Raw genomic sequence first — 15,880 nt, forward strand, 5'->3', positions numbered from 1 at the left:
ATTGGTATTTATGCATCAGGGGTATTAACTGCAGTACTTATTCATAATTCGCTTCAGTTGTGACAGACCCATCTTGGGAAAGATGCTGTCCACAGGGACATAATAATTACAAGTGTTTCTAATATTTTACAATCAGTAGCGAGATTTGTCATTGCTAGAACAATTCTACCTGGCCATATTGCATTCTGTAAAACCCATAACTAAATGAGCCCATTGCGTTTTGTATGAATTTAAAGTTTTCTTTTGTGTCTCACTTTTCCTGGTGTGCGTGCAGTCTAGGGCACGTCAATCAACGCACTCATCTGTTCTTTTGGCCGCAGGTCATCCAGCAGGAGCTCTCACGACTCATGGTGCGCAAAGAAAAAGAAGACCGCGCTGAAAAAGCCATGTACAAGCGTATGTTTGGCGGCAGCAACACTACCAATGCCAAGGAACCAAGCAAGGGGTCTCGCTTTGGCAAGGTACCAACTCCAGCACCTTAGCCGAACGTATCTTTTATATATATATATATATATATATATATATATATATATATATATATATATATATATATATATATATAGATATACATACACACACACACACACGCACACTTAAATGCAGTTATAACGAAATAATGGATATAACAAAAGAATTGTAATTCCCCTTGAAAGTCCCCATAGAAACCCACCTGTTTAAAATTTCGTTTTAACAAGAAAAGATTCATTGATCAACGGATATAACAAAAAATCGTCATTCTAAAATCGCACCTAACAAGCCACTTTGTACGCAACATATAGATTTCTTAAATTAAGCGAGGCGTTGCGGCCCTCCAATGCGGCAGGTCAAACCTCTCACGGCGGCCCCTCATCATCCGGCAACGCTCCAAGCCAAGCCAAGCAGCCAAGCCACTCCCTCCGTTGCATGCAGTGTGCACTGCCAGCCGAGCGCTGCGCACCTTTGTTTGCATTGTTCCATACGCTGTCTGACAGTGCTTTTTCCGCCGTGTCGCCAGTTTCACAATAGAGAAATGAATGGCAGCAGCAGCAGCAGCTTGAAGCTAAAATGGAAAGTTATCGCCTTGGATTAGAAGGCAGCCATAATTATGGCTGTTGCATCAGGCACGAAGAAAACTCGTGGCCAAGGAGTGCGGCATCACGCCGAGTACCCTTTCTATAATCCTCAGCAGCAAAGAAGTCATCGCTGGCACTGGCGCACGTGGCGTGAAAGGTAGCCGGAAGAAGCTGCGGTCTCCTGCCTTTGAAGCCGTGGAAGAGGCGCTGTTCAAGTGGTTTTTGAATGCAAGGGCTGCTAATTTGCCTGTGAGTGGGGCACTGCTCCGAAGAAAAGCAAGGTACTTTGCTTGCATCATGGGCTGCGACAGCTTCGTTGCAAGCGATGGCTGGCTGCAGTGTGTTAAGGACCGCCGCAATATCGTTAGCAGGGTCGTCACTGGCGAGTCCCAGGCCGTTGACAATGTAACTGCAACGGCGTGGGTGAAAGCTAATGTTGGTCCTCTCCTTGAAAAGTATGAAGAGAAGGATGTGTTCAACGCTGACAAAACAGCTTTCTTCTACCAAATGTTACCACAGAAGATTCTATCGTTAAAGGGTGAGCTCTGTCGCGGCGAGAAACATAGTAACGTCCGCGTCACTGTGCTCCTTTGTACGAATATAGACGGATCGGAGAAGATGCCACCTTTGGTGATAGGAAGAAGCACGTCGCCACGATGTTTTAAAGGAAAGAGGCGACTTCAACCGCAGTACTTATCAAACCGGAAAGCCTGGATGACAAGGAAAGTTTTTGCGGGATGGCTGTGTAACTGGGATGAGAAGTTGAAGAAGCAGAATCGCAAGACATGCCTTTTCTTGGACAACTGTGTTGCCCACCACACCACTGCTGCGCTGATGAACATCGAACTTCGGTTCTTGCCCCCAAACTGCACGGCAGTGATACAGCCCCTTGATCAAGGCGTGATAATGTAATTTAAGGCTGGATACCAGAAGCAGGTGATAGACCGACTTGTGTTAAACATGCAGTTGAACCGTGACACGAAGGTCGATTTGTGTGTGGCAGTAGAGATGCTTAATGCGGCATGGATGGACGTGACAGCCAGCACCATCGCCAACTGCTTTCGACATGCATAATTTGCTGCCAGCGAAAGCAACCCTCACACCGACGACTCAGTGGGCCAAATAGCCTTACGAAGTGGTGCCGCTGTATCAGACGAAGCTTTAGCGTCATGGAGGGTGCTCCACGATGCTGGTGTCGTGTGTGAAGGTGAAACCTTCTGCAACTACATGAGTGTGGATGCCGACGTTCTGGCAACGGAGGAGCTGACAGACGGCGACTTTGTGCTTGCTGCCCGGGAGCACGAAGGAAGCGATGATGAACGTGCTGCAGGGAACAACGACACTCCGCCCTGTGCTTATGATGTACTGACATCGTCCCAGGCGCTAGACGCGGTGGACCTGCTGCACCGCTACTTCGGCGGCCAGGAAGACTGTGCAGATGACTTATGCTAGCTGCTGCTGCCGAGAAGGCCGTCCTTCGGTTAAGGATAACACAGCAGCGAAGCATAACCGATTATTTTGCGCCGTCAACATGAAAGGTTCGTGCCATCTTATGTGTTCTTATGTGTTTGATTCCAGTTTCTCCCTGTGTGCGATATCGGTAAGGACGATTAGCACTAGCCGCAGACGCAGCCACTCGGCCGCGACGGGAGCTGATGCCTCAGCGATGACTTACCTGTAGTAAGTGCACGCTCGTGCGCAATAAATTAGTCTCAAATTATTGCATGCTCGTGTGCAATAAATTAGTCTCAAATTATTAGTCAGTGGCTATAACGAACTAACACTTATAACGAACAATATTTAGTGCCCTTTCGATTTCGTTATGAGATTTAAGTGTACACAAACACACACACACACACACACACACACACACACACACACACACACACACACACACAGCAACTATGAAAGGCCATCATCCACACATCCACGCCTCAGTTATCATGCAATTGGTGCGAGGGGTGGAGAGGGTGGTGGGATGTGAAATAGTTCTGTGTGTGATGACTCCAGTACTAGTTGATAAAGAATCTGAGTGTGGGTTAAAGATAGTTTAAGGCCACTATTACCATATGTAAGTGTTTAATTAATTTATTTATTTATTTATTTATTCACGGACATTCATTAAGAGAGCAGTGGTTACCATCATTGCGAAAAGGAACATGCGAACAGTGGTTTCCATTAAGATGGCTTCACTTTACACTGTTAGCTAAGTGATTATTGGAATGTTCCTGGTCAACTGTGGTGGCAATATGTGCAGGAATGTGATTCCATCCTTCGAATGTTCAATGTAGGAATGCCTTGGTTCTGCACAATGAAATTTCCAACCTTATGAGTAAACGCATTTGTAAGTCAGCGCCGTGTGTGTCCCATTCTCTATTCTGTTGTCCGGTGTGCATCTTTAGCATTGTTTTTAAACGTTATGGGAAACCACCAACTCGCCCAATCTGCCGTTCTTCTTGCGAGGCTGTTCTGGCTAATTTGCAACAGCCTTATCATCCTGAGCAACAAAAGTTTACTTACAGCAGGCCACACTTGCCTTTTGACATGTGGACAAACACTAAATCGCACAATCATACATGCTGAACTGCAACTGAAGGTGTACCGCTGTGCGAGAAGCATTTATGCTCTTGCTTGAATGCAACACGTTTGCGGCTGCATTGAAGAGGAAGAAAAGGGGGAGGTGTCGAGGGGCCCATCGAAAAGATAGAAAGAAAAGCAGGAAACATGGAAAATCTTAGGAGGGATATCCTTGTGATAAGGGACACAAGATGATTACTACACATCTGCTTGCCCTAAAGTCTGACTTGGTTGTGACTTTTGGCTTTTTTTGCTTATTGTCTCTTGCAGTTAATGTTTTGGCCTTATGATGTTATCTGCTTGATGTCCCCCATCAACACCCCCCCCCCTCCCACCCCCTTTTCTTTTCATTTCAACTGCCCATGCGTTGTACTCAAGCATGGACATAAATGGTTCTCATGCTTCTCACACAGCAGTAAACATTTGATTGCAGTTCAGTGCTCATGTTTGTGTGATTTAGTGTTTGTCCATGTGTTGGCAAGTGTACTACCTTCAGAACAATAATGGCCAACCAACTAGCCCGCCATTACCCCCTTCAATGCAGTGCCATTAGTGCCTACACTGTGTTGCTATATGCACGCTAAACAACACGCACTAAGCACCTGGGAGAAACAGAAAGCGTGCAAGTATGAGCTTGCCATTTTAATGGTTTGGTTGGGCATGCCCCATAGCTTGGATGCAGCTGGTGGCTACTGGCTTGACTGGGCAAGAACGCTGACGTCCTTTCCCTGCTTCTGTTGCCATGGAGGCGTTGTGTATCGAAACAATGTAGTCACCGATTCTACTCATTGCAGTAGCCAAGCTAGTGCACCGTCATGCAGGCAGAATCTGGCAAATAAAGCGCTACACTATGAGGCATTTGGCATCTCAAGCGGTGAGTGCCGGTTGCCTTGAAGATGTTTGAATAGTTTAGCATGTCCAGAAAAAAAAAAAGACTGGCTCCTGTATGTGGGCCCATGCTGTCATGTTGCAAGATGCATTGTTTCACAGAAAACTGCAAATTGGGTGCCTTGCAAGCACCAACCAATCAGTGACATTCCATTTGTTACAGCGAAGAAGAACTGTTCTTGTACGGTGAGGTTTCAGCTACAGATGCAGTGTGTACAGATGATGTGTATTTTGGATCTTAAATATCTCGAACACTTTTCTGCTTTCCAGTTTGAATTCAATATATTTTACAGTACCAGTAGTCACTGTATCCCCACTTTGAATTTTATATTGTGTTCAGCAGCGTGGGTAATCACTGAAGTATCCCTCTTCAAACTCTGTATATCAGTGTTTAAGGTAATCACTTGTATTTTAGCAGTACTGAGCAATGAGACTGAGACTGAAACGTAAAGAGATACAAACGTGAATGAAACCTAAAAATTGTGCAAATAACTATGAGAATGAGAGATGACAGGTATAGCGTAAAGGGGGGGGGGGAGACAGGAATACAGCGGCGAGGATTATAGAGTAAGCATGGGTAGCTGATATTCTAGTTGAGTCAAATTAAGAGGAACAAGTAGAGAGTACGTAAGACAGATAATTGGTGGTCTGTTAGCCACATCTTGTGGCCCTTGCAGCAGCTGTTGGCACACACTAGATGGGCTACTGGGAAAGAAGCAGTTCAATATGTGTGATAATGCCATATATTGTCGCGCATGTGGCTGTTAACCAGTTATCGCTCGGCACAAGATGCACCTACTGTACCCAACATTTCTTTTATGTAATCAGTGATTCTGTAGTTAAAATAGCCTTGTCTAATCATATTGGCGTTGCGCACGGAACACAAATACTGTTGTAGAATTCTTGTATGTAAGCAAGAGCGAGTGATTACTCTGGAATGTACAGTGATTCACGTAGAAACAGTGTACCAACTTGACCTGTGAGCTCAGGTTCAATGACTGATGACTGTGCTTGCCACTATCGTTGCAATGTTTAGGTTGCGCGACTTGGGCACAGTTTTGTCCAGCAATGTCTTCATAACTCACACTTTTGGCATTGTGCAATTCTTTAACATCACAACAATGGGGCAATAAGGTTATGTTGGTTGTAGAAGGACAAAGGTAATTAAAGATCTGTGAGGGAGGCATTCCTGCTGTTGACCTGAGCTGGCCGGCAAAATGCAGAGCTCAGTTTTCTCGGAAAGTCTCGTTTTCTTGTTGGTGGGAACCAAAAAGCACATGTTTATTGGTGGTCTGTCACAGTTATCTGAAGCGATTACCTTTAATGGCTTGCGCTTGAATTGTCCTATTGATGTTTTGGTCTCAATGTAATGGTGGCTTCTTTCAATAGAAACGGTTCTTGTGTGTTGCTAGGAAGCCCTCCCCTTGCACTTCCTTGTTGCATCAGCATGGTGTAACTGTCATTGCCACTTCCCTCATATCCGTAATTGTTGGCATGCGCTGTGGCATGCTAGCACTTGCTCATTGGTTACGTTATGTTTGGTGCTTGCATGGGCGCAACTGTTGTAGCAACTTATCTGTTGCCTGCATTTATGGAACATGTCATAAAATCGGGTTCTAATGACTGCTTGTGGAAGCAGCTTTAATTGGACACACAGGACCACTTTTTTTTTTTTTTTTTCACGGCCTACTGTCACTCAATTTCATTATTATGATGATCACTCATGGAGCCAGTGTGTAATTGTACTGATTTTCTAGCCCTTTTGCTGAAAAGAGCAATTAGTTGAAATTGATCAGTGCCATGTCGATATCAAACCTCCATTATTTAATTTTTACCTACCATTTTATTGTTGTCATTGCAGGATATGTGAAGTCGAGTTGAATTTGTCGAAACTTTTGGCAAGCACAACTGCATATCAGCCAAACGTTCCACAAAAATTACACGCTTGTTGGTGCAAAATTCTTAGCCACCGGTGAATCTAGTTGTCACTTCTGTTTGCAGGTAGAATCCTTGCACCTAAGTAACAGTTAGTATGTGCAAACTAAGGTTGAATACAATGGAGCGTGACTGCAAAATTCCGTTACAAGCAACATTTTCATATTATCTGCTCAATCATACCAGATTCCAAAGTGATTTGACACAGTGCAGCATTCTACCTCATACAATGCGTAATACTCGTGCTGTATCTGAGCAAAGATAGTAGCATTGTCTAAGTCTTCCAGTGCCATGTGCCCATGATTAGCATTGTGTCCCAAGATAATAATCAGGATTCTAGACTACTGTTACATATTCGGTGGCAGAATGACCGCCAGTAGTCGAGGAATGGATGTCCAGCACAGAAGTCTGGAAAACTGTCCGCTTTATTTTTGTGAAACATGCTTTTTGTGTGTTTCCTGACCAATCGCATAGGAGCAAACATGAAAAGAAAACGAAGTATCGGCAAGCGTGGATATATTATCTGAAGATGGAAGTATGAACAAAAGGAAAGCACTGGATACATAATAGTATTAGAAATTTTTTATTGCCACATAAAATTGACACAGTGGCAATATCACTAATGTGGTTGAGACGTAGTATATATACAAATTATGTTGCAAGGAATGGCACCATTCTTGCGTGGCAAGTTCTAAATGTCACCATCATCATTTATTATACACTTAAAGGCCATTGCGGGTATTACAAGGGGGTTTTGAGGGGGACAACGTTGGAAGAATGTTGGCATACATCAGTCATGTAAGCCATCACAGAAATGAAACAGAAATAATAAACCTCTGACCCAGTAAATCATTATTAACAATAAATAAAATATACAAAAACATTACATATAGTAAGCTCTGACATGTTGGATAGGCATAATGGGTGGACAACGTTCAATAAATGTTGAAGTACATCATACATGTTGAGTTGTTACAAGAAGGATTCACTAATATAAAAGATATAACTCTGTAAATTGTGCAGTTAGCAACAATTAAATGAATGGTAAGAAGAATACATGTGTTTTGTTAACACCTCTCAAAATTCTTTTAGATTTCATTGATTGACAGTGAGATCAGGCAAACAATTCCATGATTCAATTACAGAGTGTAGGAGTGATTTATTGAAAGCCTTAGCCGATTAAAGAACTCGTGAGACAACACATCGTTAAAACAGCTGTGAAATGTTGGTCTCTGTTCAAAGGACACAATTTTTTTTTTATTGAGCAGGCTATATATAGAAACAAAGCACAGCAGGAACTTGCCTACCTACACCACAAAGTGTTGTGTACGAGGTAAAGAATGCTTCACATTAAAGAAACTGTTGACAATAGCATTCCTGGAAATACCTGGCTATTACATGGATGTCAGTAATTTTTCTCAAGAGGTATTGTCTGAAATTTGCGCTGTTCAGGAGAAGCATACCCCACAGCAGCTTGACTAAATACTTCACATTAATTTGTTCCTTTGTGGCTACTACTACCAGTGGAGATATGTTTCATTTAATTCATGAAAAAGTGGGTGAGGTGCAGTCAAAATGCCGTACCAGATGGAATAAAATCCTTTGTCACTTTTTGATCTAAACTTACAGGAACAACTTTGCGAGCAGAAAAAGCACAAGCATTAAGATTGATCGGAAGGCTCTGGGAGCACTGATCATAACTTTGTGAAAATTGTGGAAGAGATCATTATGCGCACAGACAAAGGGGATTTCTTTTGAAGAGATAAAGTTTTTAAATATAAAAAGAAAGCAAAACTTATGTCGACCTCTCACTTTCCATGACAATACTATATATATGCCATGGTGGCTCACTCACTGTGGCATTCTGCTGCCAAGTACAAGGTCGTGGGTTCAGTTCCCGGCTGTGGCAACCACAATTCGATGAAGGCGAAATGCAAGAACACTCGCTTACTTAGATCTAGGGGCACACTAAAGAGCACCAGATCAAGATAATCTAGAGTCCTCCACTAGAGCACCCATCATGAAACCAGTGTTGCTTTGGCATGTTAAGCCAAAAATCGCCCATAATGTTGCTATGTTGCCCTCATTTTACCTTAGAGTTATAAGGAGTAAGGGTGCACGAATAGTCATTTTTGACATAATCGAGTAGGAATCTGATAGTTCCAAAAGTGTATCGAGTCTAATCGAATATTGAATAATTCTTTAATAGTCTTCGAATAATGAGCAGCCATTTTCACAAGTGGAGAACAGTGTTGACATCCTAGTATTCACAACGTTAACAAGTTTTTGTCATAACACTACACATTATAATGTGCTTCCTATTAACCCTTTCAGAGTCTATTTTTTTCACCATATGCTACCGCCCATGGTTGCAGATTTAAATTCTTCACAGGGACCCATTTCGAAAATAAATTGTTGTAACTTTTCAGGGTGACTGTAAAGTGAGAAAAAAATATGTTGCATTGGTATATGTGTACTGTTTATTCATGAATAATGACAATAAAAAAAGGAAATAAACTTATAAGAATAAAAAATTTGATGCATTGTTATATACATAGTTCAAGGCTTAGAACATGCGCACACAAGAATATTTCGCAAGTCTCAAACGTTCCTGCTCTTCACTAATATTTAGGTGAGCGCACTCAATAAAACTGCATGGTTGGGTACCCATCAAAAAAGCAAAACGTGTGACAAACTTCCGCTAATCTTCATCTTATCTAACCAGAGGCAATTGGTTTTCACGAGTCTCAAAAAAAGAAAGGGAAACGCATGCATCGCGACATCCTTCTTATGTGTGGCCCTGTGAGCAATAAACGAGAGAGTAACAGGCGGTCGCTCTTTGAGCAAATTGTGAAAAGATGGCCATCAGTTTTGCGAGCGCAACAAGCCAAAACCGCCCGCAGAACAAAACCCAAACTAACCGCCGCTGGCCCGCGCACGCCACTGCACGAGTGGTAGTATATAGATGCGCCGGAGCAAACAAACTGGCTTTAAAACAAACCATGCAACGAAAACAGAGAAAGGGAGGTGCAAGAAAAAAATTCCCTGTCTTTCCGCACCGTGGCAGCACATGCCAGGAAAGAAAAAGAAAATTGGCACGCTTTTTGAACGTACAGACGACGCCGTTAAATATACGGCATCGACCATTTTGGAGTTGTTCGGGACGCCATATATTTGTCATTGGCCCTGACAGGTTAAAAAGAACAAATGGAGCATTGGGAAAAATGAAGCAGTTTGCATACACAGCACTCTTCAAAAAGTGTGAATGATCACTAGAAAGCCAGTCAAGTCTGAAAGACGTAGCTTGCTCCATTACATAGGTTCTCAAGTTTCGTGTCTACATACGATGCCCGCGAGGATGAAAACTTATTGTACGTTGTTAGCTGCAATTTTATGTTTGATTGTACATAGTGGATGATGTAAAATATTTGAAAACTTTTTGAAAAATATTTGTATTTATAAATAGTGGCTATTCGACTAGGACACCATTTGATTCCTTATTCGGAAGTTTCGAATACTCACGCGCCCCTAGCAAGAAACTTATTTTGTACAGGCACTCCTTGCTCTGCTAGCATAATGTGCGTGCAAGGTTCAAGGGACAATAAAGGGAAGGATAGGTTGAGGTTGCATTGTAGTAAGTTAGCCTTCAGCAATACTACTAAAAAGTCCATTCTTACCATTAGAGGAGACTTAATAATCAAGCTTCGACTCTAAAGCGGAAGATGGGAGGCAACGCTGCTTTTAAGTGCCTGCGCCAGTTTTCCATAATGTCATGAAATTGTATGATCTCTGTGTAATGGCTATGGAAACAATGGAATACCAACTAGCCTGTACCCATACTGTGCTTGGGGCCTGGTTATTATTTGTCAGTAAAGATGGACTGTATTTTATTCTAAAGGTGCCAGATATTTAACTTGCCAAGTTTGAGAAAACCTTTACTACGTCACGCTATCCTAAATACAATACGATAACTTGAAATTCCTCGTCACTTTGACATATTAGGACTAGCATTACAGCACTAAATTAAGGATATAGAAATTTCGCTTTGATTTTCTCATCTAATAATCACCCTCTTACTGCGAAATTAAAGAAAAGTTTTGAAGGAATGCCTCATTGGCGTAGGCTTATTGTCTTTCAGCATCCTCTTTGTGCCGTGTTTGTGTAGCAGGGGAATAACAGGGAGCCAGTTAAGGCGCCAGGCCAATTTGTCTTGGATAATGGACGGTTTCAGCCATGACGTCACACCGGAAGACAAGCGAGCATGTGTCTCAGTGGGAAATACAGGTCATGTTTAGTGCCCTTGTGCAAGATGTCGTGGCTGACAGTGCACAGCCCTCCTGTCATCTAGAAGGTGCTGACTTGGCAGTTCAAACGGGGGGCAGGCAGCTGCACATGGCTTGCAAACTATTCTCGCCACAAAAAACCACCACAAGAGAGGCACCACACGAATGCTCGTCTGGTGTCTTGTCTCGGTCCTCGTTTTCTGCGCCTTCCCACGCCTTCTAAGATAAACTAACTAGCCCAACGTTACACTCTGTCACAGACTGTGTCACATTACCTGGTCTCAAAAGCATGGGTGGCCGTTCTGTGCATGCAGATTCGTAACTGGACGTTGGTCGTGGGCAGCGCGGTGGTGGCAGCTGCGGCCATTGGCGTTGCCGCCTATCGCCACCTGGGGGCCGTATGACAGCTGGCGCCTGGTGGAATGCCTCGCTTGTGAAAAGAGAGGCACACCGGCCTTGAAGCATGCATCTCCTCTCCATGCCGTGCACGCAGTCGAACTGTGGTTGGTTTTGCGACAGGGTTGGTGCGACTTGTGGGATGACATGACCACTGGCCTCTTCCAGCTGTCATGGCACGACTTGTGGTGGTGACTGGTGCTTGTTGCGCGATTGCTGCTTTGTTCTTTTCTGCTGTCTGTTTTCTTCTTTAGATTTCCAGCTTGTTGTTGTATGGTCCTGGGCCCATGTAGTTTTCCTGTTGTTTCTTTTTTCTTCTTTTGCTGCTGCTTTCGTTTTTCTTGTTTTGCACCATGTTTAGTGTCTCGCCTTGCCTGAATTGTGACCGACTGGTTGATTTTATGCAAAAGGTTTGGCACTGCTGTTTGAGCTAAAAATCCCTGCTAATGCATCATTGTTCAAGCATGTAGCATTTGCTGTAGCAGAACCTTCCTTTCTTTCATATTTTGCTATTCAGCCTGTTGTTATAGCAATATACCTATGTTATGTTTTCTGTAAAAGGTTTTTTAATAAAATGTTGAAAAAGAACCTTCAAGCAACTTGAGCAGCTTTAGCCCTTTGTGTTTGAACTGTGCTCTAGCCTTCACAGTATGCCAGCTGTTTCATGTGATCCCATTCTAATTGCTAGCTCTTATAACTGTGGTACACATCATGTATACTGTGTGTGCCAGTTTTGAGGTTTTGTATGTGACTTGGGTAACCCTGCTCTCCCTCTTTTTTTTTTTAACATTGAATACAGTTCGGACTCGCAGCTTTAAAGTAGTGTGCAGCTATTACTTATCCGCTGTAATGCAGAGATTTCTGATACTCTCCGAGGTTGCCTTTCTGACACAGTTTTAATGTTTTCTCCACAAGACATGTCACTACATCCCTGTACATAAACATGATGAGCTGCCAAAGTGTTGTTTATCTGTGACCACGTACTTGGTGCAGAATTTGGCTGTTTTTATGGTCGTAGTGCTTGAGCGAAATGCCTGTCGGTCCTCTTCACTTGGGCACAGTATGACAAGTGAGTATTTGTTTTTGTACTTGCACCAGACCTATAACAGAATAGTGTCTATTGAAGTTGTTGTTTTAGAAAAGATGTTAAATAAAAAGGTAGTTTGTTTGAAGTACAAGTGCAACTTCAGTACAGATAACATCATACAAGTTGCCAACATGCGCCAAGCTGCAAAATGATTGAGAGCCTTTTTCTGTAAGTGTTCGAGTAGTAGCGTATAGAAAGTTACGAACTTTTGTGTTTGCAAATTAAGCCAAAATTGTTGATCTTAGGAGAAAGCTTGTGCTAATTATGCTTGCACAGGTTACATAGAAAGCTGCTACTGCCAGCTTTGAATAGTAAGCATATACTTAATGCAGTGCAACTTTATTGTGCTCTGCTGTAGTATCTCTGGTACCAGCACTAAATATAGCCCCAACCAAGGAACAGTTACTGGGCATCCAGTTTTTTCAAGAGCTTGTGTACAGCATAGCCCAGGGAACTTTTTCCATTCTTTTTTATCCGCTTTCTTGCTACTTTTCTGCAATCATTGTTTGGAATTCTTTGCCATTACGTGATACAGTCCATTTCTTTGTCTATCGGTCTGATGTCAATTCAGGACAGTGATATCCTTGTGGAGCATTTAAGAAAGCATCTTTTTATATGTGCCTCTACGTTTGAGCAAATGAAGTGGCTGCTTAGTATTCAACTTTTGGTGATCCCCATATGTTGATGAGCATTCCATTGAGTGTTAGTACACGAGCGATCACCGTTTTGCTTTACTATTCTTATTTGTTTTATGGGAAAAGGAGCTCAGTGTGATGTCTTATTATGATGTGAATATATGTACAGTGGTGGTTTACCACATGTTGTATTTGGTGGTGAACACTTGGACAAAGCACTTGCACGGGTGTCATCGAATACTTGTTCATAAAGTTTGTTTGTCAGAACTGTTCAAATAAAATGTTTGATTTCTGCACTGAAAGCTACTCTTCTTCAACGGCTGAGTGAAAAATATGTTATAGCACAAACATTCTCCACACTATCACCTGAGAAATGCAACACATTAGCCAGGGCCTTTGACACTGATATTTTCTGCAGCTTTGCTGTGGCTATGGCAAAGCGCTGCTGAGGGCAAGGGTTGCAGGTTTGGTCTCGTACATGGCAGCCACATTCTGATGGGGCAGAATGTGAAAACACTCGTGTACCGTGTGTTTTGTGCACATTAAAGAACCCCGGGTGGTGTAAATTAACCTGGAGGTCCCCACTATGGGGTGCCGCTTAATCAGACTGGGGTTTTGGCACATAACACTCCACAATGTAAATTTGATGCAACTGTACTTAAAGGGAATGTTGCTAGAGCAGATGTTTTGACAATGGGACTTGTCTGAATTAGGGCCTGTGATGAAAGTTGGAGGCATTTTTTATTCGACCACAGTTGATCACTTCATTCGAGCTCTCTGTGATCATCTGCCCTGTTTGGAGGGACACAGCTTTTTGCATCGCGAAAATGGGCAAAAATTCGATCTTTTTAACATATTTTCAGTTTCTAGTTTTCTAATTTCAAAATGGCCATTAGGAACTTCAGACGTAGAAGCGCGCTAAAAAATTCACCAGTGATTACGATACTCCTTAATGCAAAATTTCAGTGCAGCTCTATACGTGTTTTCATTTGTTGATATATTTGCTTACGCGGCCAGTCTCTCGTACGGCACATTGCAAACGGAGCGAAGTGTGGCGCGACTGCCTTGCTGATCGGGTGATCGCTAGAGGCAGTGCGTGGGTGCAATTCACAGCAGCCGCTGCAGAGACCTTCGCTCATGCGGCGCTGTTTCCATATGTGGTATCGTGAACAGACGACGACGCGCTGCTCTGGCGCCATCTCGTAGCGGTCGTCTTTCATCCCCTGCTGCGCTCCGCGTTCGATCTTTCATCCTTCGTTGCGCAAGGTGACGCGGTGCTCGGTTACGCCGACGAATGCAGTAAGAGCTACGCTCTAAAAGTTGTATCAGAGAACGTGGCGAAAGACTTCGCGGAAGTCGCAAATAAACGGCGTTTTTCAAGCCGCAATATCTCCTGAACGGCGCAGCCGAGCGCCACCACCTTGGTCATGTCAGGAAGTGCATTTCTCATTTTCACAAAAAGATCAAATGATTGAAGGTCATTCCGAAATCACTGATTGGCTGCGCTCGCCACGTGAGTTCGTCACGCTTCGTCGTTGGTCCGGCGCTCCATAGGGGGGTCGCCTGCTCTATGCGCCTCGCCTGCTGTTTGCACCTCGCGAGCTCCCGACTTCTGGACCAAAACGTGTCAAAACGGGTGCTACGCGCACATCGCAGATGCGTGGCCGATCCCTCCGTTTGTGGACGTCAGCATCGGTGCTTCGGAATTCGCGACCAAGCATAACCACGCAATCCTCGGACCCGCGGGTAGGCATTTCGCGCGCCTCGGACTGCGTGCTATGTACATCGAGCGCCCGACTCCTCGGACCAGCGGCTAGGCATTTCGCGCTGTTAGGGTTGGCGTCTGATACCAAGTGGCGAGAGGTCACTCACCCTAACACCTGAGCCGGAGCCCACGGGCGCCGGAGAGGTCATTCACCCTAACGCCTGAGCCGGAGCCCACGGGCGACCTCTTCCCCTCCTGTCATGGTCGTGCCATCGTGTGTGCTTACCTCATCCCCTTCACCTGAGCCGGAGCCCACGGGGGCCCTCTCTCCGTGCCTGTCACGTGTCATTCGACGGGAGCAAGATCCCGCCCACACTTGTAGAGAGCCTATTTAAGGGGCTCCGAAATGTACTTTGATATACTTCATACTTGAGACTTCAGACTTGATACTTCATGCTTTTCTTATTTTCTTTCAACTACCTTTGAATAAACAGTGCAAGTTTCGCGCTAGCAAATCGTCTCGCCCCTGCTTGGTCGCCATGATCTACCGGATGCCTGCAGCCCGCCGACAACGCCACGCTACCTAATAAGTAATGTCGGTCGAGCTTCGATAGGCAGGCGCCGCTACTTCTCGGCAGCAGTACGGTACGCTACCCTGGAGTACGCAACAGCGCATCGGCACCTCGGACAGCGCGACTAAGCAGATCGAGTGTCGACATCCTCGGACCCGCTGCTAGACATTTCGCGCATTGGAACCTCGGACAGCGCGACTAAGCAGATCGCGCGTCGAATCCTCAGACCAGCGGCTATGCATTTCGCGCATCGTCACCTCGGTCTGCGCAACTAGGTAGATCGCGCGTCGACTCCTCAGACCTGCCTTCGCCTTGGCATTTCGCGCATCGGAACCTCGGACAGCGTCACTAAGCAGATCGCGCGTCGACTCCTTAGACCCGCGGCTAGGCATTTCGCGCATCGGTACCTCGGACTGTGCGACTAAGCAGATCGCGCGTCGACTCCTCAGACCAGCGGCTAGGCACTTCGCGCATCGGCACCTCGGTCTGCGCGACTAAGCAGAGCGAGCGTCGACTCCTCAGACCCGCTGCTAGGCATTTCGCACATCTACGCCTCTTACAGCGCGACTAAGCAGATACACGACTGCAGGTACAACACTGGAACTGTATTCATGTCCACACAGAATTCTGCGCCTCATGCACAGTTTGAAACCCAGGTAACATGCTCTTTGTAGAACAGCAATGAAGAATGCCATACGGAGAAAAAAGTGGGGGGGAGTGGAGGGACAAAGGCACACGAGACCATAAGTC

The 15,880-nt window shown here is 44.5% G+C and overlaps 1 protein-coding gene across 1 annotated transcript in view; it reads left to right on the forward strand.

The window, feature by feature from the left end:
- LOC142576012 (peptidyl-prolyl cis-trans isomerase FKBP8-like) overlaps positions 1-13,149 on the forward strand; it is a 51,296-nt gene extending 38,147 nt beyond the window's left edge. The window contains exons 11-12 of the mRNA XM_075685889.1: positions 321-461; positions 11,050-13,149. Coding sequence (XP_075542004.1) covers positions 321-461; positions 11,050-11,139 — 231 coding nt within the window. The 3' untranslated portion in view covers positions 11,140-13,149. The remainder of the gene's footprint in view (positions 1-320; positions 462-11,049) is intronic.
- Positions 13,150-15,880: the final 2,731 nt, after the last annotated feature.

This window comes from Dermacentor variabilis, chromosome 3 (genome assembly GCF_050947875.1).
Source record: "Dermacentor variabilis isolate Ectoservices chromosome 3, ASM5094787v1, whole genome shotgun sequence".
In the NCBI taxonomy this organism is placed as follows: domain Eukaryota; kingdom Metazoa; phylum Arthropoda; class Arachnida; order Ixodida; family Ixodidae; genus Dermacentor; species Dermacentor variabilis.